Source organism: Corvus moneduloides, chromosome 5 (assembly GCF_009650955.1).
Source record: "Corvus moneduloides isolate bCorMon1 chromosome 5, bCorMon1.pri, whole genome shotgun sequence".
NCBI lineage: Eukaryota > Metazoa > Chordata > Aves > Passeriformes > Corvidae > Corvus > Corvus moneduloides.
This window is the reverse complement of record NC_045480.1, coordinates 71,900,919-71,928,123: the sequence shown is the minus strand read 5'-3', so window position 1 is coordinate 71,928,123 and position 27,205 is coordinate 71,900,919. Positions and strand designations below refer to the sequence as shown.

At 50.3% G+C, this 27,205-nt stretch overlaps 1 protein-coding gene and 1 long non-coding RNA gene across 4 annotated transcripts in view; one reads left to right on the top strand and one right to left on the bottom strand.

Moving 5' to 3' along the window:
- The first annotated feature begins 12,602 nt into the window (after positions 1-12,602).
- The window catches only part of LOC116443798 (ankyrin-2-like), a 39,706-nt gene continuing 25,103 nt past the window's right edge, over positions 12,603-27,205 (top strand). Inside the window, exons 1-3 of the mRNA XM_032108394.1 lie at positions 12,603-12,921; positions 15,852-15,925; positions 23,715-23,884. Of these exons, the coding sequence (XP_031964285.1) occupies positions 12,840-12,921; positions 15,852-15,925; positions 23,715-23,884 (326 nt within the window). The 5' untranslated portion in view covers positions 12,603-12,839. The remainder of the gene's footprint in view (positions 12,922-15,851; positions 15,926-23,714; positions 23,885-27,205) is intronic.
- LOC116443799 lies at positions 16,324-26,641 on the bottom strand. Of its 3 annotated transcripts, XR_004240056.1 has the most exons (5): positions 26,510-26,641; positions 21,012-21,159; positions 19,135-19,202; positions 16,710-17,168; positions 16,324-16,390 (listed from the first exon to the last, which is right to left on the bottom strand). It is a non-coding gene; the product is annotated as an uncharacterized LOC116443799 (long non-coding RNA). The 3 variants fall into 3 exon arrangements; XR_004240055.1 differs by lacking the exon at positions 16,324-16,390 and having other exon boundaries at positions 16,476-17,171; XR_004240054.1 differs by lacking the exon at positions 16,324-16,390 and having other exon boundaries at positions 16,476-17,168.

The window sequence follows — 27,205 nt, the reverse complement described above, 5'->3', positions numbered from 1 at the left end:
AATACTTGATCATCCAAAGTAGGAAACAGTAAAAGATCATTCAGCAAAGCCAGGCCTTGATCCATTTGATCATGGGGTGATGATACGAAATAAAAGCTCACCACTGGTATATTCTTTTCTAGACAGTTTTCAAACCCATGCACTTACCAAGCACCACATAATGAGGTAATAGCGAGTGCTGTATCATGTATAAAATGAGAGGCTCCATCTTTCCGTTCCAGGAGAAATGGATTCTGTCCTCAGAAACCCGAGTGTGTGTTTACCTTGGTGATATCCTCAGCAAGCAGAGCTTTTCCTTGTCAGTGCATGTAACTTACCTAACAAACTCCCCAAGGCACACAGCAATCCTCAGTGCCAGGGCTGGCATCTTCCAAGGCTGAAGTGGCAAAGCTGCAGAAGGTCAGGCCACGCTGCCCGTGGAGAGAGCTTTGTCTGCACCGCTCATTGTTTTGTTGTCCACCCCTCCTTGCCAGCACAGTAAAATTCACCAGAATGTATTTAAGCAAAGCAGGGACTTGTTGGTGTTTGCTGTTTCTAGAGAATGGGGTCTTCTGGGGGGGCATAAGGAGTGAACTCCCTCTCCCCAGCCTTGGAAATGCTGTTTCACATCTGTTGTGAGTTTCTGATTCATTTTGACAACACCTTACATATTCCTGCCTTAAAGGTCAAACCTGCTCCTTGCCAGCGACATCTGACAAATGAGAATATCGGTGTTGGAGAAAAATGACATCCATAATAGGTTAATCTGCTCTTTATCAACGGAACCTGAGAGGATGCTCTTGAAAAGGGATTGGGGAGATTCACCATAAGCATTTCTGAGTCTCTCAAAAGCTCAACTTAAGCTTCCGCTGAAACAGACTAAAACTGATCGATGTCATATCTGAGAAATATTGGGGGATCAAGGCAGATGCCAAGTTTTCCCAGTCACTTAGGATTACTCTATCAGTGAACCTGACTGCATAACTAAATCTGCAAAGGTGCCCTCCAGACAGAACAGGTTTTACAGGACCTTACTGTCAAAAGAGCTCCAAAAAAGGTACATTGTGTTTTTCTAATAAGTGTTTCTGGAGCTGAGAAATAGACAAAGGAATTTTCAAATATTTTGAACAAACCCTGAACCGACTCAGTGTATGTCCAGAGTGGCACTGCAGCTTTAGCTGGAGTGTTTGGCATAGTAAAATTAATATGGATACAAAAACTGAGAACAAGGTTGATTGGGATAAGGAACAGGAAGAATAAGTGGCCCAGAACCCTTGGTGAGGAAGATCTCCAGGATCCATGGTTACCTGTTTCCCATTTCCTTCAGTTCAAGAACTTGGGGTCAGCAGCTGAAGTTATCATGTGACAGTGTGAAAAATGAGAGGTCCTTAACCCACTGAACGGGGCACCACAGACTGCTGCTGATGCAGGAAGCTCTCAGGAATTCAAAAAACAATCAATCAGACATTCACGGGCGGGGGAGAAAAAGAAGTCAATACTTGCTAAACAGAATTTTCTGCCATGGCCCAGTAAATTCCCAATAAAAAGGGGACTGTAGCCTGGGAGAGACCAGGCCAGTCCTCACAGTCAGGTGGTTTTAGCCTTAAACTCTCCAGACCCCTCTTAGGGGCCAGTTCTGGATTCATCCCTGGGTTGGGCAGAGCCAGTGGTGTGGCTGTGTGTTTTTCCTTGCTTCTTGTGGCTGCATTTTACTGCTCTGGTGTAGGATGGTAGAAGATGTCAGGTAAATTACAGCTTTTGTGTAGAAAAACACATGCCTTTTATACTGAGTAGGAAATAGTCCATCTGTTGGGGGAAAAAATAATTGTAATTTACATAAACACCCCAAATAGGTACTTCCTCTACAGTATGTCTGTTTGTCTGGGCTCCTCTGAATTTGGGAATATGGAATCATAGAATCATTTAGGTCGGAAAAAACCCTTAAGATCACTGGGTCCAATCATGAAACATTAAATGGGCTTTGGGCTGCCCACAAAGAAATTTCTGCCTTGGCTCTTGGCAGTGCTGTGCACTTGAGGCTGTTCAAAGCTCAGGAGTGATGTGACACATCATCCTGTAAAGACAAATTAATCTAACTCTGTAAAGGCTCAATCTAAAACTGATACACAGAGAAAATTAACTGGGCCATTACTGATAAATAATGCTGAAGCAAGCAAACCATAAATCGAAATGACTTCCTTTACAAATGCATTCCCAGAGTTCCTGTCAGAGCTGTGCTCTGCTGCTGCCCAAAGCCCTCGGAGCAGAGGCTCTCCAGGTGCCGAGTGTGGTTTATAGAGGCCCTTTGATGTTAAGGTGACACCAACGGGCTCCCAAGACAATGAATTCCAGCAGTGTGAAAGCCACCTGTGACCGGGCTCCCCTTCCCTGGCAGCAGAGCTGTGCTGGAGGCTGCAGGGACACCTGAGCAGTGCATTCCCCCCGTGCCACTCCCTGTTCAGCCCCTGGGCTGCGACGTCCCGGCAGCGGGAACGGGAAGTCCCACGGCGGGAGCGAGGCCTGTGCTCTGCTGGCTCGGAGCGACAGGCAGGGGACCTGGGGGAACGGCAGGGTGTTCTCTGGGGAGGAGACAAATGGAAAATAGGGAAGGGCACCTGCTTAGCAACTGCACCAAGTTTCACGTAAAAGGAGTGAGCTCAGCGTGGTCCAACAGCCCCTCAGCAGGCGCCCACTAAACACCAGAGGTGCGAATGGTGGCAGTGCCAGCCACCCTCCCAATAACTGGGCAGCACTGGCAGTCCAGGGGCAATTCCTGTCCTTGTCCAAGTCAATTCCAGTGGATTTGGATGGGGGAATGAATTCCTCCTCCGAGTCCTCTTCTGTGCAGTCTCTCACAGTTACTCATAGTCTGTGTTTCGTGTTGCTTAGAGAAGTGCCAAAGCTAAAACCTCGAGGAGCAGACCTTAATCTGACTCTATAAATAGCTTTAATTATCTCCTCCTTTCATTTTACTTTCTTTTTTGAGGAAATCCTAATTGACTTTGGTTTTATACAGCCAGAGTTAATCCAAAATGCGTCTCTTCAGGCCACTTTCTGGCCTTGCACAGATCATAACACACTTCTTTTTTCCCCTTTCATCTTTCTCCTTGCTGGTAAGGAAATGAAAGGAGTGAGAGATGATGCGAGAGCAGCTCAGTGAAGGGCAAGTGCAAAGCTCCTCGCTCTCACCTTTGAAATAAGGAGGGAGCATCGCCCAACAGGTGGAAGAGGGAACTGGTGGAGATGCCTTGTGAGGAATGTATAAGGGATTAATATCTGAGAAGCCAAGTGAGTGCTGAGGGTGTAACTTGGAGATGCACAATAGACATTTTCCCAACAAAGGGAAGAAGCAGTTCCTCATATTTCTGGGGAATATCAGTGTTGCTGTTACTGCTGTTAATAACTCTCACCCCAGGGCTCAGGCCATCACCAGCAATCATTTCTGCCAGGTCATGGGGATGGCTGAGTGTCTCCTTTGCTGCTCAGTGACGCTCAGCAGTCCCAGTTCTGGTCAAAACAATTGTAGTGGGAACTATGAGGCATAAAAATAATGAGACCAATTTTCACAAAGACGTTTCTCCCTCGTGAATGCAATCCCAGCAGAGCAGGGGCAACTCTCCCTGCCTGTGCTTTCTCCCAGGACCTGGATGAGCCTCAGTGTTCAGCAGGAAAGGGGTTCCAATAAACTGTCTCCTTTCTCCTCTTACTGGAGTCCCAGCTGTGGAAAGAATTAAGCAATGAGGTGAAATAATTGTTTAAAATTACTGAAAATGAATCTCGATCACAGCCTCAAAACTGAGAGCCACGATCATTATATTTGCACTCTCATGAATGCCCACGAAGGTACTGTTGTGCACTGGAGCAGATATTTGTGTATCCACGTTACCAGACTGAAGTGTTGGTGATATCTCAGTGAGCAGGAAAGGGGCTGCCTTGGCTGCACCCGTTCGTAACAACTGGATCCAGTATTCGTGGATGATTTCCAGTCACCACGTGCATCAGTCCCGATCCTTAGGACAGGCTTCCAGCTCCCCAGATGCTGCACTGGGAGTGGTCTGTGAGCTCTGGGACACCACAGGTTCGTACCAGCCCAGCTGACCCTTGGGAATGTGGGCAGGGGTGATGGCTTCCCTCGGCCAGGGTAAGGAATCCCTGCTTGTTCACAGGCGGAATTCCCCGGGTGTAGCAGCTGGGAACGAGGGCCAGTGGAAAGGGACACGAGCTGAAGTAAAAAAGATCAGGCTCACACCAACAACTGCTGAGGGAGCTGAACAGAGGCAGCCTGGGCAAGGCAGAGGATGGAAATACTGAAAGGTGAATGTGCCGAGACTCGCAAAGGACAGAAAGCAAAAGTCCAAGCAAGCAAAAGACAGCATAAACCCTGATGAGAAAAAGAGTCTTTCATTTGCCTGTTAGTCATGAAATAAATACTTTGCCTTCCAAGAGGCCTTTGTTTGTCCCTGGGCTTTTCTGTCCTCATGCTGGAGTACTTGAAAGGTCTTGGGCCAAACCAGAGCAGTTACCAACACTGCGGATGGAAAATGGGGAAATATTGCAGCTCCTGTGGAAGGTTTGGGAGCCACACCCGGGCTGCCAGAGGAGCCCTTCCTCAGTGCAGCAGGAGCCAGCTGGAGCCAGGCCAGGAGCAGGCTCCTGATCCCAGTCAGGCACATCAGAGCCTTGCACTGACCTCACAGGGCTCGGGGCAGGTGCTCAGCTGGTTTTTATTGTGGACTGAGGGAAGTGTTCAGGCCTGGAAGTGCCTCCCAGTGCTGCTGGATAATCAGAACCTGGCACAGCTGAGCCACAGCAAGGCTGAAACAAGTGGTCAGGATAAGTCTGGACACTGGGGAAACTCTGGGGCTTTTCCAGCTTCTGGAATTCCTAAGAGTGACCCTGCTGGGACTGTGCAGAATATCCAGTGCAAGGGTCATCAGTCATTTATGGATGGCAGAAGGTCTAGAAATTGAAAAAAATACTTAATAATCAATTGATCTTTACATGGATAAAGGTTGTTTTTCCCCTCATTCCCCTGCTATAACGGGACTTTGCCTTAACAAGAGTAGTTGGACTCCATCAATGAGAAAGCACATCAAACATGAGGTCTGGTTTTTTTGACCCTCACTAGCTGCAATGTTGGCTCACAAAAACAGAAGTACTGACAAAATAAATGTTGGTAAAGGAGACAGCCATTTAGTGACCATGGATTCTGAAAACTCATGTGTTTGGAGCCGCAGGCAACTTCCGAGCCAGTGTTCATCGTGTTGAGAGCTACTCAGGAATTGAATCACCTCGTTTCACAGCCCCAGCTCCCCAAATTATACTGTTTATTGCAGGAAGAACACGATGCAATTTGTTTTGCCATTATCTGTGTGACAACAACGTGTGCCATGCAAATGTCATGAGCAGAGATGACAGCAGGCTTTGGTGTGAGAAGCAGAACAGGTTGGATTTAGGGTATGCTAATGAGATTAGAGGGAGACAAAATATAAGATAATATGAGCAGAGGAGCATGTGGATCCATCCAGGGATTTCTGTAATGGAAAGCTAAATAGGCAAAGATTGAGCATCAGGTTTAATTTATCACTTTCATCTCTTTCTGCTTTTGAAACCTAGTTAGTAGGATGGTCTTGGGCAGAGTTTTAAGGAAGAAAATGTCATCAGGCATTATTAATCTTACCTATATATAATTGCCTAAAAGAAGGAAAGGAAAGCAACGTTGTTTATCTTTGTTCTGAAGCCTGCAGAGATTGTGGCTATTTTGCATAATGCACACTGGTATCAGTTCATGTGATAGTCTATAAAATGAATATTAAATGCTTCTGGCCAGCTCTTAATCCTGCTCACGGAACACAGAGCAAGTTCTCCCCTCAGGAAGGGCCCCGCTGGCCGCCGGTGCCAGGCTCCACCCGGGCACTCCCGTCCATCTCCTCCTCCTGGCAGAGCCTGGGCAGGGACCCCACGTCACCGAGTCCCTGCGCCCGATGCGGCTCCCGGGCTCGGGGCACGGCCCTCTGGCCCTGCGCAGTGCAAGGGGCTCGCTGGCTGCTGCCGAGCCCCGACTGCTGGGATTTGAGTTCCTCTTCCAGAGCAGCCGCTTTCCCTAAGAGAGGCAGGGCAGCCGGCATCGCACGGGAGCACAGTCGTCCTTGGGGAGCTGCTCCTTCCTGGCAGCGGCAGGTGGGAGCTACCTCATCCCGAGCTCAGGACAAGGGGAGGAATACCTGGATCGTCACCTGCTGGTGACTGCTCAGGCCTGGGGATCTTCCAGCCCTTCAGTTCCATCCGGCCGAGCAGAGCTGTGGGTGTTCCCGTGCCTCAGGAGCGCCTGGAGCCATGGGCGGCATCAGTCGGTGAGCTGGAGGCGGCACAACCAGCCTGGTGTTCGGATAATAGGACATTACCTTTTTAGGATAATAAGACAATGCAGATAAGCTGCATTTTATGCCTTCATTTCGGGGGAGGCTTCCTACCCTTTTATCCCACGTGTGGTTTTTTGCTACACTAAAGCAGCTCTCACAACAGACTCAAATGTGTGAGAGGTCCATTCCCTGTCACCATCTGTGGGGATGTCCACGGTCAATTCCACGACCCTTTGAACTGAGACTAATAAACTGGGCGTTTTTCTGGTCTCAGAATCGGAGTCTTAAGTCCTGGGTTTGTTTTTGGGTTTTGTGGTTTTTGGTGGTTTTGGTGTTTTTGGTTTTTTTTTTTTTTTTTTTTTTTTTTTTTTTTTTTTGTTTTTGTTTTTGTTTTGTTTTGTTTTGTTTTTTGTTTTTTGTTTTTTTTTGAGGGGGTGAGGGTGTGGAGGGCTCAGGGACAAAGTCCTGCACTGTTGGCACTTGGAACCAGTCCCATCTGGCCTGGCCCAGGGCTGTGAAACAGTGACTTCAGTCCTGTGTTTTGGGAGTGCAAAGCCTTGAGCACAGAGCCCAAATCCTGCATTTCGGGGCCCAGCAACAGACCCAAATCCCGTGTGCGAGTGCTTGGAACACGGAGCCCCGGCCCAGCGCTGTCCGGGCTCGGCCCCGGGCTCATCGGGGCGGGTTCAGGGCTGAGAGCACCGCTCAAGCCCTCCATGCTGGGGCTCCGCAGCAGAGGCAGAGCTCTGGCTGAAGCCCTTCCCACACCCGGGACACGGGTGGGGCCTCTCCCCGGTGCGGATGTGGTGGCGGAGGACGAGCCGGGAGCGCCGCGTTGCGAGGCTCGTGGGGCCGGTGTCTGGGGACTCGGGACCAGCCCGCGCCGCGGTTTCGGGTCCGGGAGGCCCCACGGCTGCTGCCGGGCCGGGCAGGGAGGTGCCGGGGGCAGGAGGCGGTTCGGGAGCCGCGGCGTTCCCGGGCGGTTCCCCGGCCGCTGCTCGGGGACCCCGGCGCGGGCGCTGCGGGACCGGGCGCACGGTGCGGGGGCGGCCCCGGCCGGGGCTTCCCAGCCTTTATTCGGTGCCTGCGCGGAGCCGCCGCGCCCGTTCAGCGACCCCGGGCCCGACGGAGCGGGACGGGAACGAGGGTCTGGGGCCGCCGGCTCCCGCTCCCCGCCCGCTCCTCCTGCCCGCGGCACCGGGACGGGGAGGGTGACACCGGGACGGGGCTCGGGGCGCGACAGAGCCCCGGGAGCCGCGGGGAGAAGCGGCACCGGCCACGGCCCCCGCGCCACCGCCGCCCACCTGCGAGCCCCGCCCCGGCCCCACCCGCAGCCGGGGGCGGCCCCGGGCCGAGGGTCCCGAGCGGCGGCCCCGGGCCGGGAGCGGCCCCGCGCGGGGCGGGGCGGGCGCGGCGCTGCCTCAGGGGCGGGGCGGGGCGGCACCGGCGGGCGGGGCCGGCCCAGGTGCGCGCGGCGGGGCCCGGCAGGTGCGCGGGGCCCCAGGGCGGCTGCGCGGGGCGGGGCCGAGGGCATTTAAACCCCGGAAGTCGCCCCCGGCGCCATTTCCAGCCCGGCGCTCGGTGGGGTCGGCAGCGGCCGGGCCGCGCTCCCCTGCCGGGCCCAGGTGAGGCGCGGGAGCCTCGGCCTCCCACCGCTGCTTCTCTCTGTCCCTTCTGTTCCCTTTCCTTTCTCCCCCTTATCTTCTCCTCCTCCCTGCCCCCCGCAAACCCCCAATTCCGCTCCCCCGCAGCTCTCCCCTTCCTCCCTCGCACCTGCTCTCCCCCTGTCCCCGCTCCCTGCCCTCCTACGCATCCCGACCCTCCCTCTCTTCCAGCCCCGTTCTTCCCCGCTATCCCTGCCCTCTATGCGCCCTGCACCCCTCCGGCCGCCCCCTGCTCTCACACCTTCTTCCCCTCCTCTCTCCACGCTCCTTGCCCATCCCGACCCGACCTCCCCCTATGTCCGCTCCTGTCCCCCTTATCCTCCGCTCTTTCCCCCTCATCTCCTTTCTCTCTCCTTTACTCCTTCTCTTTCTCCCTTATTCCCCTTCCCTGTTTCCCCGCAGCCGCGGGGTTCGGGGCGCCGGAGAATAAAGCCCAGAGGGCCGGAGCCCGGCGCCCCTCGCTTGAGCCCCCACACGGGGCCGGGCCCGCTGTGCGGGTCCCCCCATGCGGTTCACACACACCGCCCGACACCGCCGGGGCTCCGGCTGTCCCCATCACACTGGGGGCTCCCGGGGGGTCGGGGGGTTTAGGATGGGCCCCTCCTCAGGAGGGGGTCCGGGGGGGTTTAGGATGGGCCCCCTCCTCAGGAGGGGGTCCTGGGGTGGGGTGGGATGGGGAGGGTTGGGGGGGGGGGGAGGGAGGGGAGGGAGGGCCCCCTCCGGAGGGGGGGGTCCTGGGGAGGGGGTTGGGGCGGGCCCCCTCCGGAGGAGGGGGTCCGGGGTGGGAGGGGTCGAGGGGGGTCCGCCCCCTCCTGGCCCCTCCCACCCCGGACCCTCTCCTCCGGACGGGGTCCATCCCGACCCCCTCCCTGGGACCCCCTCCTCCGGACAGGGGCCCGGGGGGGAGGGTGGGGCGGGTGGGGTGGGTAGCAGAGGGGGTCGCGTCACTCTGCACCATAAATATAAAATGTTCTCCGCAACAGCAGCCTTCCCCCTCCCCTGTCCCCCCCACCCACCCACCCACCCACCCCTCCCTCCCCCCCCACCCACCCACCCCTCCCTCCCCCCCCGGGCCCCTGTCCGGAGGAGGGGGTCCCAGGGAGGGGGTCGGGATGGACCCCGTCCGGAGGAGAGGGTCCGGGGTGGGAGGGGCCAGGAGGGGGCGGACCCCCCTCGACCCCTCCCACCCCGGACCCCCTCCTCCGGAGGGGGCCCCCCCCCACCCCTTCCCAGGACCCCCCCCCTCCGGAGGGGGCCCTCCCCCCCAACCCTCCTGAGGAGGGGGCCCATCCTAAACCCCCCCGGACCCCCTCCTGAGGAGGGGCCCATCCTAAACCCCCCCCGGACCCCCTCCTGAGGAGGGGGCCCATCCTAAACCCCCCGACCCCCCCGGGAGCCCCCAGTGTGATGTGGGGACAGCCGGAGCCCCGGCGGTGTCGGGCGGTGTTTGTGAACTGCATGGGGGGACCCGCACAGCGGGCCCGGCCCCGTGTGGGGACTTGAAGCGAGGGGCGCCGGGCTCCGGCCCTCTGGGCTTTATTATCCGGCGCCCCGAACCCCGCGGCTGCGGGGAAACAGGGAAGGGGAATAAGGGAGAGAGAGGGGGGACAAGCGGGGCAGAGAGGGAATGGGGGAATAGAGAGGGTAGAGGGGAGGTCGGAGGCCGGGTCAGGAGGGGCAGAGAGGGCGGACGGAGAATGAGAAAGAGGAACAGAAGCGGGATCGGAGTTTGTAGGGAAGCGGGGGGTTATGGGGAGGCCGGGTGCGGGGGGTGTAGGTAAGAGAGGTAGAGGGGGAATGGGGGCGGTGGTCGGGCTGGGTGCCCGGGGAAAGGAGAGGGGAGGAAGGAGGGGTAGACTGGGAGCTCGGGATGTACAAGGAAACAGGGAGAGGAGGGAAGGGGGTTTCAGGAGGGGAGAAGGAGCGGGGTAAGGAGGAGAAAGAAGGAGGGGTAGAGCGGAGGGTCGGGGTGTGCAGCGAGAGGACGGAAGCGGGCACTGAAGGGAGGGAAGGAGAGATACAGGAGGGGAGAGGGAGCCGGGTCACGGGTAGGAGGGGGAGGAATGGAAGGGCAGTGTAGGGGGTCGGGGTGTGTAGGGGAGCAAGGAGAGGAGGAAAGGGGGTGTTCAGGAGCGGAGAGGGAGCGGGGTAAGGGGTACGAGGGGGAGAAAAGAGAGACAGAGGGGGGAGACCTCACCTGGGCCCCGCCGGGGGAGCCCGGACCGGCCGCGTCCGGCCCCACCGCGCTCTGAAGGAGCAAATGGCGCGGGGGGCGATTCCTGGGGCTCAAATCACCTCGGCCCCGCCCCGCGCAGCCGCCCTGGGGCCCCGCGCACCTGCCCGGCCCCGCCCGGCCCGAGCACCTGAGCCGGTCCCGCCCCATCCCGAGCACCTGAGCCGGTCCCGCCCCATCCCGAGCACCTGAGCCGGTCCCGCCCCATCCCGAGCACCTGAGCCGGTCCCGCCCCATCCCGAGCACCTGAGCCGGTCCCGCCCCATCCCGAGCACCTGAGCCGGCCCTGGCCCGCCCCGCCCTTGGCCCGCCCCGTGCGGGGCCGCTCCGGGCCCGGGACCCTCGCTCAGGACCCTCGCTCGGCGCTGTGCGAGCCCCGGCCCGGGGGCCGCTCCCGGCGGAGCTGCGGCAGGGCCGGAGATTCGCTCCCGGCTCCTGCCGGTGTCCTGCTCTGGCTGCGCCCGGCTCGGCTCCCCGGGCACGGGCCCGCTCCGGCCGCGGGGAGCCGGGGCTCTGCCGGTGCCGGGGCAGACTCCGGCATCCCGTGCTGAGCCCGACGCGCGGGGCTGGGCTCTGCCCGTGCCCCCAAACGCGGGGTTTGGGCTCTGCTCTGCTCTGAGCCCTAAAACCGTCCCGGGAGCCCGGGCTGAGCCCCAAAGCACGGCACTGGGGCTCCGCCTCCAGCCCCAAAGGCAGGTCCGAGTCGCTGGTTCTGAGCTCTCCGTGTGGCCGGGTGAGCCCGGGATTGGGCTGTGCCAAAGGCAGGCCTTAGAGCTGAGAGCAGAGACTCACGCTGAGCCCGGTTTGAACACCAGAACACGGGATTTGGGCTTTACTTAAGCCCTCCAAACCCAGCACTCAGCCTCTCTTTGTGAGCCCAAAAATTGATCAAGTGAGTCTGATGCTGAGCTCCCAAAGGCAGCGCTGGGCCTCTGCGAGCCCCCGCAAGCACCCGGGGGTGGCTGAACCCCAGCCGGCAGCTCCGCACCAGCAGCAGGATCGGGAGGGGAATCAGAGCCGTTTTCCTGGCTCCTAAGGCAGAGCATACAAAGCAGGAGGGTCTGAAAACCAAGCAGAACCTGCTTTCACATCGGTTTCAGTCAGGACTTCTAATTTATTGTCATTTAAACTTGATTATATCATCGGAAGTGGCTTAGGAGTCACTTCTCTCTGTGCTGCCTGGCTCTGGGGCTGTCCAAAGGCACAGGGAAACCCATACTGCTGCTTCCCGGGGAATCTGGGTTGGGCCCATTCCATACAACACCATCATCAAACCCAGGCATGCCACACAACCTTTATTCGCTAAAACATTATGACTGAGAGCCCCAAACCCAGGAACAAACACATCCTGTAGAGCAGTCAGCTCCCTGGCATCAGTAACAGCCAGGAGTGGCTCCAGCTGTAGAGCTGCCCCAGCTGTGGAGCTGCCCCAGGTGCTTCTGGTCAGGAGGAGAAAAAAATACGGGAAAAAGAAAAATTTTTAAAAAGACAGGAAAGCAGTGAGGGTGAGAGAAGGGAAAAAACCCTACAACAGAAAAGAAATATTTGAAAAAGAAGGGGAAAGAAAGGGAAGGAAAAGGAAAAAAAGAGAAGGAAGAGAAAAAATGAAGAGCCTACAATATAAAGTAGCAATGCAAAAGAAGCAAAATGCAGATTGAACCCATCCACGCACCCAGGAGGCAGCTGGGCAGGGGGTAAAGCTGATGAAGCAGCAAAACTGACCCTCAGAGCACTGTCTAAATAAATAAAAAACCAAACCAATAAACAAAAACCCCCAACCAAATCCCCCCCCCGCCCCCCAAGCCCGCTGGATGCAGGAGGAGCCAGTCCGAGTTGCTGGAATCAGACCAAGACAAAAGTCCTGCAGAAGCCCCTCCTGCCCCTCAGCCCAGGTGGGGCAGCCCTGCTGGGCCCTCCTGCCCTGTGCCTTGGGTGAGCTCCCGGTGCCCTTTGGGAGCAGAGAGTGGGGCAGGGTGTGGGAAATGAGCTCCTGCCATAGAACGGCTCCCAGTCTTCCCAGTTGCACACAGGCACACGCCTCTGTGCCGGCTCTCCACTGGAGAAACCACTCTTTGCCTGGTCCTTGGTCCCAGCTCTCCTTTCCTCTGCAGACACATGCAGCATCTGGACCACATCTTCCCCGCTGTCACTTAAACCTCCATCCTGGGGGAAACAGAGGGAAAGAGGGTCTGTGCCAAGGCTGCAGGGCGGCAGGGGAGCGGAGCCTGCGTCCCAGGGATCTGTTCTGAGGGGAACACCCGGGCTCCAGGGGAGCACACGGTGCGCGGGGGGCTGGGTGCAGCGGCTGGACTTCCATCCCTCGGGACCTGCTCATCGATGCTCTCCCAGGCACATTGTCGAACTCCTCAAAGCCAACTAGGTGCCTAAATAATTAGGAATTCTAACAGAGCTGACACATAATCCCCTGCAAGGGGCAGCCCCCAGTCTGGGACCCGCTCTGGTTCTTTTCCGGCTGCTTTCCAAGGAATATGCTGCTACGTCTTGTAGCACCACAGATGCCCATTTTTAGGGGATGAAAATCAGAGACAACTAAGGAGAACAGGGAAGGCTTATGGAATTTCTTTAGCTGCGCTACCAGCAATGGAGAAGAACTACGGCTCCTTCTTGTGCTTAAGGACTGCCCAGAGCAGCAGAAGAGACTTGGTTTCTGTTCTGTACAGGGGTGAGTTTGTTGTAACCTCTTGGTGCTCATCTTCAAGGGAATATGTGGAACGGTAGTGCCAGTATTTAATGGGGCGGTAGCTCCCATTCTTTCCCCCCATTAAATGCTGTCTTTGTCTCGATCTGAAGCGCTGGTGTGCACTCCAGGATGAAAGGACGCACGCTCCAAGCGTGAAGGCAGGACTCCTGAGGGGCATGGATGACTCCGGTGCTCCAGGTCTGGGTGCACAGCACCCGTGGCACTTGCCGAAAAAGATGCGGCTTTCCATTTGCCGAGCACTTTGTAAATGTTCTGCAGATACCTCTGGTTGTGTCTCCTCAAATATCTGCTTAATAACTGCTGTGTTTTGGTTTATTTTAAACTGTGTTCAGCGAAGTTAACGACACACCTCCCCACTTGTCCTCCTGCTTCTTTTCCTTTTAAATAATTTTAAGCACGTGATCTTTCCATGTCAGTATCACGGTGACATAAGGATCTGCTTTGGCTGCTACATTAAAGTGTTAGGAATGACCTTCCACCTCTATTCAATTACATGGGATCTGCTTTCTCAGCTGGGCCATTTATGATCATTTGTCTGGGATTTTCTCTATTGCTTTTCATTGTCCATCACAGAAATTTTCGTGCTTGCACTGAATAAAAAGAGGCAAGAAGTGATGGAATGAGTTGTTAGAAGCACGTTCAGAGGTGCCTGATTCCACAGATGTTACTTTATGAGCCGCAGGCCATCCTGGGGGGACACTTAAGGGGGAGGAGGGGACAGTGCCCAGGATGTGTCACCTTTATGTCTTCTTATCAGCAAACTGAATGAGCCCAAATGTTTGGCATAACCAAAGTACTGAGTGAGACTCAGGGGAGCCCCGGTTGCTCCGTACCCTGTACCTGCCAGGCGGCTGCAGCCAGCGGGGATTGGTCTCTTCTCCCAAGGAACGAGCTTTCATGATTCCAGCATTAAGGAAGCCTTGTTACTGCTCCCCACTGCTCTTCAGTGGCACCATACAAGGCAAAACCAAACCTCAGTCAAAGGTAAAAGGACTAAATAAGTGCAGAGGCACTTTTTCTGCTTCAGGACAGCAATAAACTGAATCAATAAGGGTTTTCATAATTTTGGGAGCTGTTGGCTGTAGGGTGTGTGAGGGCTCCGATTTCCGTGTTAATTTGGTTGTCTTCGGAGTTTAGAAAGACTGAAGGAATAACTGTGCAAGATTACTGTGTCTGTCTCATTTCTGTCATTTCTGGCAAAGGCTACTAAGGTCGTGGGGTTTTTTTTTTAATCTTTCTCCTACAGGTTTAACAGTTTTTTAAGCAATTGAACCTGATATTTGATCTTGTTCTTCCCCTGCCACGAATAGGAGGCAAAACAGGGAATTTGTTTCTCTCGGGTTCTTTGGGAACACCCTAATGCATTAGCACAACCAGCAGAGATAAATCCAAAAGTAAGTCTAGGGCTCATCTAATTTTTCAGGGATCAATGACAAATGCACAAGTGTCATTTGTTTCCTACTCTTCTATCATAAGCTTTCTTTTATTATTTTTATCTCCCGTGCCAGCAAAATTGAGTATGTCCAGAAAATAAATGCAATACAGTGGAAGCAAAGCTCCAAAGGCTGTGAAGTTAAACAGAATCTGGAATACTGGTGGTTCAGTTGTGTAGAACTCACACGAGCAGGAACAGCAGTTTACCTGACTGTTCTTTGTGCAACATCAGCTTTTCCCTATGGAGGCACGAGGGGCTGGAAATGCAAGTGTCTCAAATGCAAATCTGGGCCTATTCCCTGGTAATCGCTGCTAAGGTCAGTTCTTTTGTTTTTGCCAGGATAGATGTGCAGTCAATGTTTGTTTTGTGTCTGAAGCAGCTCGGCACAGTCACTAAGAAATGTCTCTTCTTATTCAAAGCCAAAATGTTCTCACTTTGCCACTGGAAGTTTTGGCCCAGCCCAGAAATGCAGGTAAATCCAAGTGGAAGCAGTGTCCAACCCCCATCTAGGAAATCTATGTGCAAGCTTTAGGATTGCACAAGGAAAGGGAGAGGGTGGAAGAGACCCTCAGGTGGCTCTTTTATTGCTGCTGTCATCCCAATAAAGAGAACTGAGGAGGTTTAATGCTGACAGCGTCTCTGAACATCCCACTGTACGTACACATTAAAATGTTCTCCCTTTGGAGCAATCTGGCCCTTTACCAACCTCCCAATGGCCATGAAAATAAACTAAAGTGCAAATTATGCTTAAGTAAATCAAAGGGCGAGGGTAAAACTCCTATCTGCAGAATTCTTGATTTGTGCTTGTGGCCATCTGGTGTTGCTGCCCCTGGGGACAGTGACCTTCCTCGCCTCCCTCTGTCGGTGTTTCATTCCCTTACCTCTCTGGTTGCCACACTAGCATTTAAATGCTGCCTTCTGGCGTGTAACTCCTTTTTCTTTTGTTTCCCCTTTATTTCTCTCTGTTTGGAAGTGTGTTGGAACAGAAATTTCCATCACAGCAGCTCTGCTCATAGAAACATAGCACAGTCTCACTCGTCGCTCAGTGTGGGCAAGCACCTTCAGCTCCAAGGAGCTGTGGAGAACAAGCACTTGGTCCCTTAGGAAGCATGGAGTGATCAGTCCATTCTGTGACAAGAAAATCCAGACAAATGCTATGGTCAGCCCTAACCAGGAAGATGCAGAGCCAATGACCTAGAACCTGCCATAATTATATTTATAATTTTAATGTAATTAAATGGTGTGATAATGCAAAGGTGGAGTTCAGAGAGCTTAGCCATTCCACTGAGGCTGGTGAAGTTACTTACGGGGTTTTGTATCAGTCTAATGTGTCTGAGCAGGATCAGGAATTAAAAGAAGAACTTTACGGAAATATTTTCAGAAGGATTGCTGCAAAGACCAGTGCTGCTTCTGGGGGGCTTAAAGACTGAACATTTTTCTGTTGGATTCCTCTCAGGAAGTACAGACCTACTAGTGCAGCTGTGGAAGGCATGGATGCAATGTAGCATGGAAAGAGACAAAACCAGAAAGGTAAGAAGGTCTTCTATCTCCCATCCTTCCCTGACCGCACTCTCAGGAAAAAATTCCAAACAATGAAATAAAGAAGAACTGGTTCCTACCCCTGCAGTTCAGCTCTCCATTTCATCAAAGTGCTCCTTGACATGACTTCGGTAGGGCTGTGCAATCCCCAGGAGAGGATACTCCCCGTTACAAAGCTGCTGCGCATCATCTGGCGCCAGCCACAACATCTGCAAAGGCAAGGTCCAGCACAGAGCAGACCTGGAAAAGGAATTACCTCTGGGCCCAGGAGACAGGAGCTGCCTCACCAGTCACGCCGTGCGGGCGGTGCTGCCTCTGTGGGTAAGTCAGCAGCCTCGTGCTGCAGAGCACTGTGCCTTCCTCATTTCTGCTGAGTGGCGGTGCAGATCCTGGTTCAAAGGGTATCGTGTGTTTATCAGTATGTGGTACCACATTTCCCTCCCTGGAATAAGAGAACTGACATACATAGTACATTTTATAGGAGGGTAACTGTATAAGGAAGTCACACAAATTGTAAAAATTAAGCTATTCACAAAAGAAATGGAAGAACTGCTATTATTGTCAATAATATAGAACATGAGAATAGGCATCTCGTCTGTCAATACATAAAGGTCAGAGCATTTCCACCCTGGAAGTGCTTCCAAGATGGATCCTCTGAGCACTTACAGAAGCATGCAGAAGCAAAATACAAGATAAACACATTTGGGGTGAAAGGGCAAAGGGAGGAACTAAGAAAATGACTCAAGCTGAGCCCTGTCTAGCAGCAGTTGTAGACCTTAGATAGATCTGGGGAAGCCCCATTTCTGCTGCAATCCTCTTTCTGCAGGGCCTGACGTGGCGTTTTGTGGCTGGCTGGAAACTGCTCATTCCGGGCTTTGATTAAAACACTGTACAGTGTGCGAGGAAGCAGAGACTCGTCCTGAGACTTCTGAGTTATTCCTGTTCTGCTGGAAGCTGACATTCCACTGACAACCATCTCATAGCTGCTTTACACTCGCGGCTTTCGGTTTCTCATCTCAGGGACACCGACCAGAGCAATGCCTTTTTTTTTTTGCTAGTTTATGTTCTTTGTTGTGAAAACTTCTCTCAGGATAGTTGATATCTTTTGGCTTTGTATTGCAGGCACAGTTTTTCTCCTGGTATAAATTCCTTCAAAGCCAGAAAGATTGACTTTTTTTCTTCACTTGTTAACTTAATGTAGGTTGTCTTCCTGCTACTCAATTAGATTGCATTTCTGCTGTGTGGGATAGAAAGGAATAAGAAGGAAAGAAATTAGAAAGAATCCCCCCAAAGTGCTACTGTTTCCCATTCTTGGTGCTTTATGTTGCGAAGAAAACAATTCCCATAACATAACCCCCATCTAAAATCTGAGGTTCATCTAAGCTCCACTGGATGAGAATTAGAAACAGAGAGTTTAATTTTAATGCAGTTTTAGGATTGAGACATAGGCTGAAAGGATACGAATCAATTGTTGTGAAGTTCTCTGGTGCATAAGCCTTGATTTTTCACGTGACGTGAAAAGTTGTCATTCATCTTTACTTCTTTATTTTGCCCTTTAGCCAGCAAGGTACTACAAGCTTCAAATTCCAGAATTGCAGCTTTTTGCCTTAATTTAAGGTCAACACAATTATGCTGCAGCCTCTGACTGTTTAGCAGAGGTTATTACATGAAATGAATGACACAGGTGCACAGGCAGAGTGCGATAAAGGCAAATCAAAGCATTTCATCTACAGCTTTTCACCTTTTACAAATTGTCTTGGAAAATGCAAATCACCCTGCACTGTAGTTCACTTGTTTCTCAGTTTCTGCCCCATTGAACAGCGTTGTGCCCCTTGAAGTCTCTTTCCACTTTCTTACACTTTTCACTCTTTCTTTCTTCCCCCTTTGCCTGTTAGAACACCACTCTTCTTGCTCCATCATTCTCCCTGACAGACTCCTGCCTGCAGCTTTGGCAGAACACTGCTTTTTGTTGTAGTTCTACTCTGATCTGTTTTGGTGCCCAGAGTGTCAGCTTGTTTCTGAAAAGACAGATCTGCTTGAGAGTAAAGATGTCTGCTCGCTGAATTCCTCATGTGAATGACTCAAACTCTGTTTGTGGAGGGACTGGGAGCCAGATCTTTCCTTTCCTTTTTTCCTTCATTATGCATGAAGGAACATGGGTGCCTGACTCCCAGAGATGTGGAGAGAGGGACAGGTTTATAGCAGAGCAAAGAGAAGGAAGGTGGTAGGAAGAGACTATTCCTATCTGACCACAGTTGGACCCTGCAGAGCACGCTTGCTATCAAAACATTTCTCTCTCTGATAAGTCTGAAAATACACAACACAGAAAAGCGGCTGTGAATTACCTCTAAATGTGGCAAAACATTTTAAATAAAGGGCAAAATCCTGTCTGCTCTTTTTATTGCATTAGAAAAAAGCAGCGTGAACAGATAAAATGTTCAGGCACCAGATGAGAGCAGACAGAACCAATAAAATCCGAAATAAAGAAGGTGTTTTATTGTGCTCTGGTGAATGGGGGATGATGTCTCTGAAATCTCTCTCCCCACCTCCCTGTGTACGGGTTGGATGCTAAGGGGCCCTTCCTGTAATTGCTGCCTCGCGCTTGCTGAGCAGGTGGAGACAGAGGAACACAAGAATAACCTCTGTGGAACTCCTCCAATGACCATATCCAGTCCCAGACTGAGGTCCCTAATAGTGCTTTAATGACTGTGTAAAGAATTACGGCACATGAAGGCTGATCCCAGGACATGCAGCACGCCATCCGTAAAATCGGCCACGTGCCAGCCTCTCCCAAGTGTAGATAAATGAGTGACGGAGGAAGAGGTCACGAGGATTACGCAGAGTAAGAGATTTTCTGGGTGTGAGATCATCAGATCATTCAGACTCAGCACCTGTGTGGCACATGGTAAATAACCCCGCTGCGGGGCCCTGGAGTCCGGCCGGTACCTTGTGTTAAACGGGTGCAACGAGGCACCGAGTCCTGCTCGAGAGCCACTCAGAAATGGGAAATCAGACACTGCCTTTGCTGTGGTGTTTGGGTGAACTAATTCAGAAAGCTCAGAAGATCCCTTTGCCTGTCTTTAGACAGTAAAATACTGCAGGGAACATGCAGAAATGACTTGACGTGTTTAGACCTTATTGTGAAGGAAGAGCCACGGGAAACAGGAACGCTAATTGTTAAAAGGAGCGCTAGGACTCACTTCAGAATTGATCTGTCCTTTGTGAGATCGGTCTTCAAGTGGTGACACATCGTCCTTGGGAATTCATCCTGCCAAAAGAGAGGGGAAAAGAAAAGGGATTTTCCTGAATGGCTACTCTAAGTTTTAAGAGAAGTATGACTGCATAAAAGGAGCAATAGCAAGAGAGTAGGGAATGTTCTGGGGGGAAAAAAATAAGAGATTGTGCATTCCGGACCAGACACTGACAGAATGGACTTGGCCACTACGTCCAGCTGCAACTGCAGCAGTTCAATCAGCTGGATAAAATCTACTGTGTAGAAGTAAAGTCTTTATGCAGACTTGCAGCAGAGTTTGTCTTTTGTTAAGGAAAAACCCCCAAACCTTGCAATGTAAAATCCTGCACGTGGATTATACACGTATTTTGTGAACGTATTTCAGATCAACGTGGAAGAGCAACAATTTGGGAACCTGAAATATCAAGTGAGAGCAATTTGTACAGGCAGCCTCCTACACTGTGGGACTGCACAGCCTGAGGATGCCCCAGCTGCAAATGCCCTGATGCTGCTGAATCTCAGTTTGAACTCAAACTCAACCCAACAGGCAGAAGGTGCCTCTCTAATTCCTCCTCACAGGAATGCATCCGTTCATCACTTCTAGGCTGTGACAATGGATTTTCATATTAAGGAAGCACTTGCTTCCTAATAGAGATTATATTAAAAAGATTAATTTGGGGTACTTTAAAAATATTTATATTCTCATACAATAATTTATTACCCTATACCTTCATTACTGATATCAAAAGACATGCAGAGATTGATGAAGAATTAGAATGGTCCAGCATAATCCAGTGATTGAGTTTCCAAGTCCCACTTGAAGGTTATGGCTGTTGACATTTAATCTACTTGATTTGATCTAGCATGGAATTTTGGCTTCTCTGCACCAGAAAGCCCATTTGTAGGTGTACGTTTCACCCTGTTCTGCAACAGCACCTCAGGTGAGATGAGAGGTTATTGTAATGTTAAGTTGTGTTTGCTGCTGCATGTGAGAGCACAGCTCGGATCGCCGAGGCTCTGGTGAGCACACGGATAACTGGATTTGCTTGGGCAGTTCTCCTGGAACAGCACTGTGCAAAGGTGGGGGCTTGCCAGAGCTCTGGAATGTACTTCTGTAAGTTAGCAAAAAGAAAGGAGGGCTGTACAGACAGAAGTGCCCAAAAGATCTCCTCATAGCTGGGAACTACCATGAAGTAACTTCACTGAAGCGTCATAAGTATGTTTATCCCTAACACAGGGCTGAGTGTTTATTCATCATTTGGGCTCCTGCCACAAATCATTCCCATTCCAAGAGCCAAGTCAACAGATGGTGCAGCAGTAACCTTCAGTGACCTGCTGGCTGGGCAAGGATGCCCCAGCCCTGACAGGAGCTGACCCACCTGACACTGGCCAGGGCTCTCCCGAAGCACAAACGCTGCCTTAAACAGAGCACTTCCCCAAGAACAGCTCAGCAGCTATGACAGGAACCACCTCTTAACTCAGGCACTGCAGAGCAGTGCTGGGAAAAAGCAGTAATTAATGCAATTAATTTTTTATCACCCAGGAAGAATTTTACAGACAAACACAAAGGTAACTAGTATTTCATTGCTTTTTAGCTTTTTCACAAAGAGTGAAGCAAACAGAAATCTGGTTTAGCTGCCAGATGTAAAAGAGAAGCTCTGAAGTGCTGGCTTTTGTGCACGTGTTTGCTCACAGATTGCAGCAGCGTATCAGCAGCAAGTTCAGTTCAGGGCTCTGCTCACTGATTCCCTACAAATATCCCAGCTTCTACAAGTGTCATTGTAGCAGTCAGATTGTCTCAGTCCATCAGTAAATCCGAGCTGAGAAATAAATATCCGTACTCACCATCGTAGAAAGGGCTTGGGGTCTTCTCTAAATGTCTGAGGAACTTAGAAACTCCCGCTAAATCTCCCATTCTTGGTAGGTATCACAGAAATGAGGAAGCACTTTTCACAGGTTATTGGCAGATGCAAGGCTTTCCTTTGGCAGGTCTCTGAAATAAAGCAGAAGTCAGGTTTGGTGGAAGACAGTTACTGTGATTTATAAAGCAATATTTAATATTAAAGCAGAACATGAAACTCCTTGTGTTTGTTGAGCTGCCAGACAGAAAAGCTCTGACTGAGCTCAGCTGAAACAGAAGATTTTGACCATTTTGTAACGCCTTCGATGCTTATAAAGGACAACAGATTTTGAAACGACAACTTAGATGCTCTAAATCTAATATTCAGAAACATTTCTGTATAAAAAGATGTAAAAACCAAATATTCCTTATAATCACTGAAAGGATTTGGCATTTTTCATCAATTCTCCAATTTTTTTTTAAAAAAAATCTCAGCTCAACTTAGACAGTCATGAGTACTATCAAAAAGGAATTTCTTTTGGTGTCTGTAAATAGCACCTTTGTGCCATTACAGCACATTTCCAGCAGTCTTGGAACATGGCAATCTTTTGTCCTCAAATACTAAAAGAACTACATTCTGAAGTATTTAGCTATAAATATATATATGCTGCTGTGCTACACTGAACAGGCACTTAGCAGCCAGACACTGCACATCTTGTGACTTCACACCTGCACTGAAAGCAGGAAATCTCATTCGGCCTCGCTCCTGTCTAATACAGTTCTATCCTAATGGTGCCAAAATGCAAAGCAAAACTTGGACAGGCAGGAAAAGAAGACAAATGAAAACATTCTCTGAAATAACTCCTGGAAGATAAGGGCAGCAGTTCAGCTGCTTGATAATTATCTTGCCATGGGAGACATTATGAGTGAGGCATTTATTTGGGCTGTGTCTTACTTTGAGCTCTGTGAATAATTCAGAATAAAATTTCCCAAACGGGGCAGGTAATTCCAGCGACCTGTGCTGGTGAGAGCATGGTTTAACATCAACGTCCAATTCCGTGCCACAAACCAGGAGTCTGAAACACCACACCAATCCCCAAACTGAAGATCTTCACTGGCAGGAAAAGGTGTTCTGTGCTATAAAAAAATTCCCTTGTCAAATTGCTCCTGCTGAAAGGATGCCAGGAAAATTCAATACAGTGTAAATAGAACATGAACTGAAGTCCCTCACTGCGGGTTTGATTTACCTGGCTGAGTTCCAGGGAAAAATAATAGTACACAACACGGTGCATGGATACATCAGCCCACTGCACTTAACACTTTTGCATGGAGTAATTAAAAACGACCCCCTCGTAAATTATGTAGCAGGAGTTTTGTACTGAAGGAATTAAAGTGCAATTCCACATACTTGTATAATCCTTGCTTTCCCAGTAGCTACAATCTAATAACAGTAAGTCAAAGAAAAACAAGGAAAATTTGAATCCTTATTTTGTTTCAAAAGTGGGCCTTCTGTGTACAAAGTTGTTAGGAATTGGACTGCTACTACTTGGTAGTAAACTGTTGGCAAACAAAAAACGTGCTACCAAAAATAACTTTTCATGTCTGTTTTTAGCACCTGTCACCTGGGGATGCTAAACTTTGGTGGCTTGTTGTGATCAGACGTAGAAAGCGTGCCCTCCCTCCTCCCCTCTCTTCTGCATCAGTGTAACTGTATCGACTTTGTTGTTTCTGAGTCGTACGGGGAGGAGTGAGAGAAGACCCATTCCCCAGGAGTAAAATTCCAATTTAAGTGTAGGCTTGGGTACAGCCACTTATCCATATGAATTACGTGAAAGTCATGGATACTCCGGGTGTAAATCCAGGTGGAACCGTGCCACTGATCTATGAATGTGCTGCACTCCTGAGAGGAGAAAAAACAAACCGAAAGACCTGACAGCCTTATAAAAGCATTCCCATCGTGGCATAATCTTCTAGAAAAAAAATAAATCATAGCCCATCTTTTTGCAAATTGACCTGTAAGTCCCTGGCAGCAAATCAATAGGATACAAATGAAAAATAATAATGCAATAACAATGCTATGTATTATCCTAGGCCCCAGATGAAAGCCTAGGAACGATCGATACGATAAAGATTCAGCACTGCTACTCTCTTACAAAGGAATGGCAAAATAACAGACTGATTTCAGAAGGTGGCTGTAAAACACACCAAACCCATCTGCCTCGAGATGGAAAGAGAAGCCCAAATATAAAACACTTCCTTGTTTGTTTGTCTGTTTCTTCTCCCCCAGACTTCCATTAATTTGAACTGGAATTCGAGGGAGCAATTTTTTTGTTGTTCTTTGGAGAAAAATCAAGGAAGGGAAAGAATCATCCATTTATCCTCAGCCCAGGAAGCTCAAAGACAAAAGCTCACTTGCATACCACAGGAATATGAGAAGTGGTGGCTTCCCCCACGGACCTACGTGCGCTTGGTTCAGTATTTGATTTTAATATTCATTTCCACTGACAGGGGGCACGCAGCACGTGAGAGACAGGCCTGCTTAGGAGGATGGCCCGCGTGTGACACCTCACGGAAGGCTCAGAGGGAAGCACTTCTAGTGCCAGCTTCGGGGCTGGCTTATGCCCAAACCAAGAGTCAATCCTAAGGCCAAGAACTACAAGGTAACTGATTAAGCAATTAATAACTAATGGTATTCTTTCTCCCTGTAGGTTTGCAAGGTGCTCTTTGGACAAGCAGCAAAAGCAGAGGCTTCCCGAAGTCAGACAGTTCAAGGAGAGGGGATGAAGGCAGAACTGAGGGAGAAGTGGCAAACCCACACGAGGACACCAGCAGTGCCAAACAGCCCTACCCATGCAGCTTGTGTTCCTGCCCGTACGAGGTGAGCAGCTGCCTCCTGCATTAGTCTCAGTATCTACCCACAGCCACCTCATTGGGCAAGATTTTTATAAATGAGAGCATGAAAAGGTTGTGGCAACTTGTGCATTCCCAGGACGATGTAAAATAACTTCCACAATCAATGCAACATGGCACGTGGCAGTTACCCTTCGATCTCACTTAGATTTTCATTTTGCGTTACCAAGCACAGGGTGAAAATAAAATGCCTTTCCTGAAAGGCAGCCAAAAGCCATGGGTTTTGAATTCCACTTTATGTTCAGAGCTTTATCACAATTTCATATGAAGAACAATTTCATACTAATGAGCTCTTAGCATAGAAATTGCCACAATTGCTTCAAGGTGCATTTGAAGTTATTTATCTCCATATGGGTGCATTGCTCTAAGAATTTTAAGACTTATTTCAAGATTAATCCACAGTTTGTGGTTACAAGGACAGAACAGAGATCCTCACGTAGCTCCAGCCCCAGGACGGGCCACCACCTGTGAGGTGACAGGTGACAGTTCCCTCTTGATCCCATTAAAACCATGAGCATTGAAGTTACTGTGGCCTCCCAAGTAAAGGGTGAAAGTCTCACTTGATGTGACAACTTCCAGTTCCTGTGGCACATCAGCCAAAGGAGATGTTGGAAAGTATTGCTGGAAGGCTCTCTCTGTCAGGGTATGGTAAGATTTCCCCATCTTAATTCTGGGGTTTTTAAAGCAAATTCTGTTCGCATGGAGTTTTTTACCCTTTATAGTGTCTGTCTCTGTCTTTTAAACAGCATTTGTTGCAAATCAGAACCACCTCAAAAATCTCGCTTTGGGGATGATCTGAAAAAAAACCAACCAAAATTCTTTATAGAAATAAGATGAAGTTTTTCAGACAGCTGCAGTTCCCGCCTGTTTGCAGCATTTGGGGAAAGAAACACACAGGCGTTTTCCCAGATGTGCCAAACTGGTTTCGGCATTATCCAGTCCTTCTGTTCTCCCTCAGCATGCTGCCATTGTCAAACCTGAAGGGAGAAGTCTAAGGAGATGCTCCTTCTGAGCCTGCAGAGCAGTCCCTTTTCCATGCAGGCCGGCAAACCGAGCCCGCGGCGCTCTCAGGAATTCACCGCGACGCCCAGAGGAGCAGCAGCTGTTCCCACTCCCTGCTGGACAGCAGTGCACCTGTAGAAGTGCCAGCACGAGCCTCTGCTGAGGCTGCACCAGCCCCTGCTGCTCCTCACTGCCCTTTTCCCGCAGGGAAAGCTTCCCCCAGCTCCTCTGGAGGGGGGGTTGGTTTGGAGAAGGAGCGTCCGAGTCCGCGTTCATCTGCTTCGGGCAGAAATCCACGGCGGTAGCTCTGCTGTGGAAGGAAAGGAATCGATGCCTGAGCCAAAGAGAAGCGCCGGGCCCGTGCGCCAACGAGCGCTGCAAATGTGGGAAGGGAACAGGAACTGGTGCCCTTTCCCTTTCTCCTGGTGTCAGCCCCTCCTGGCAGAGACACAGATGCAGCATTGCTGGTTCTTGCCTGTGAACTTGAAACAGGCAAAGAAGAAAGACAGTTGCAGGCTAGATAAGGAAAAATCTTCCAGTGGAAGTGACTCCGTTTCAATTTTAAAAAGCCAGGAGAAGATACCCTGCAAATACTCTTTTCTACAGTCAGGGCTGGTTATTACCTTGGATACTAAGTCAGAGCTAAATATATTTTCAAAGACCAAGAAAGCAACTCTCTTCCTGTGCCGTAAAGCCAAACAGTATTCTGCTTTCTGTTTCCAAGGAGGCTGCTAAATCACACAAATTACTCTTTTAACTGTTTTTTAGCTGCTGTTCCTTTTTTTGTATGGCTCATGGGCCCTAAGAGCAGCCTAAGCTCAATGAAACAGGCAGTCAAACTCTACACAGCCCTCACTGAGAAGAAACAAAATTAATTTTGAAAACTCCTATAGGATTTGTAATTATCAGAACCTGACTTCTACAGCTGAGGTATCCCAGACCTCAGGTATCCCATTTCAGGAGAGATAATGCTTTAAGTCAAGTGGAACAGTTTCTTAATCTTGATTTTTTGTGCTCAGATGTTTATATTAAAAGCCTGCTTAGTCATAATGTGAAGCAAAACAGGGATAATTCAAACCAAACATTTAAACCCCAAGGAAAGCCGGAGGGGAAAGAAAAACCAAAACACGCCAGAGGCAACAGGGAGTGAAATATTTGAAATCAGTCCTTAGCCTTCCTAATTTTTGGAGAGGACACAAGAATACAAGGGTAAAAATATCCCATATGTAAACAAAAAAAAAGGCTGCCTGCTCTAATTAAGCAGTATGGAAGGAAACATTTCCTTGCTTCACAGTGTGCCTTCCTTTCCACTGATAAAGTCTGGAGATCTGGAAAGACCACATGGTGACCTGCTGGTTCAGACAGCTTTAAAAGTAGAACCTGCACTACTGTCCCAAAAATAAATGCAGCTTTTTCATGCACGTGTTCAGTCAGTCTTTTGTGTAAGAAAAATGGGAATACTTTTGCTGGATCTTCAGACCTCTACACTTAGACATGAACATTTATACCTTGGACACAGAACTGACAATTCATCCTTGAAATGTTTTTCCAAGGTTGGAGCGGACCATTCTGCACTGCAGGAGTCACTCACCGAGTGTTGCCCCAATTAGGTGTCTCACTGCAGAAGAGGTGATGGATCTCCTGTGGAGAGCTAAGAAGCCCAAGGTGAGCCACAAAGCAGTCAAGTCCATGTGGAATATCACTCGTCAGCCTCACCATTCTGAGAGCTGAAAAAAAAAGATCCACGTTTATATTAAGCAAATGGCAAAGGGAAGGGCAAGGGAAGATACTTTCTGAAAACGTTGTACATTTTGTGCTTAAACACAGGTGAAACAAAAGTGCTGTGTGAAAATCACAGTCTGAAACAAAGCCCCAGAAAAAGAGCTAAAGGCTGTGCCTCCCTTCATTTAATTTATTTCCAGAGTTATCCACAATGCAGACACTTCATCCCTAATGCAAACCTGCAGGCAGCATTATTTATCTTTAGGAAGACCTGAAGGCAAATGTAATTCAAACGGCGATTTTTGTCTTTTCATCGTGTGGGGTGGGAAGAAGAGATGGATTAAATTGCTTCTGGAGACGCCAATACAGCCTTTAGGAGGTGGTGGGGCTGCGGTTCCTCGCCATGACTCAAGGACACGTTTGCTGTCTTTAATGAAAGGCAGCTTCGAGTTTCCAATGGAAAATGACAGAAATACGCTCACGTGGCACTGGCTCTGTGGTGTTCTGACTTGTTTATTTATGCACCTCAAGGAGGTATTTCACCACAGCAGGACATGAAGCAGTG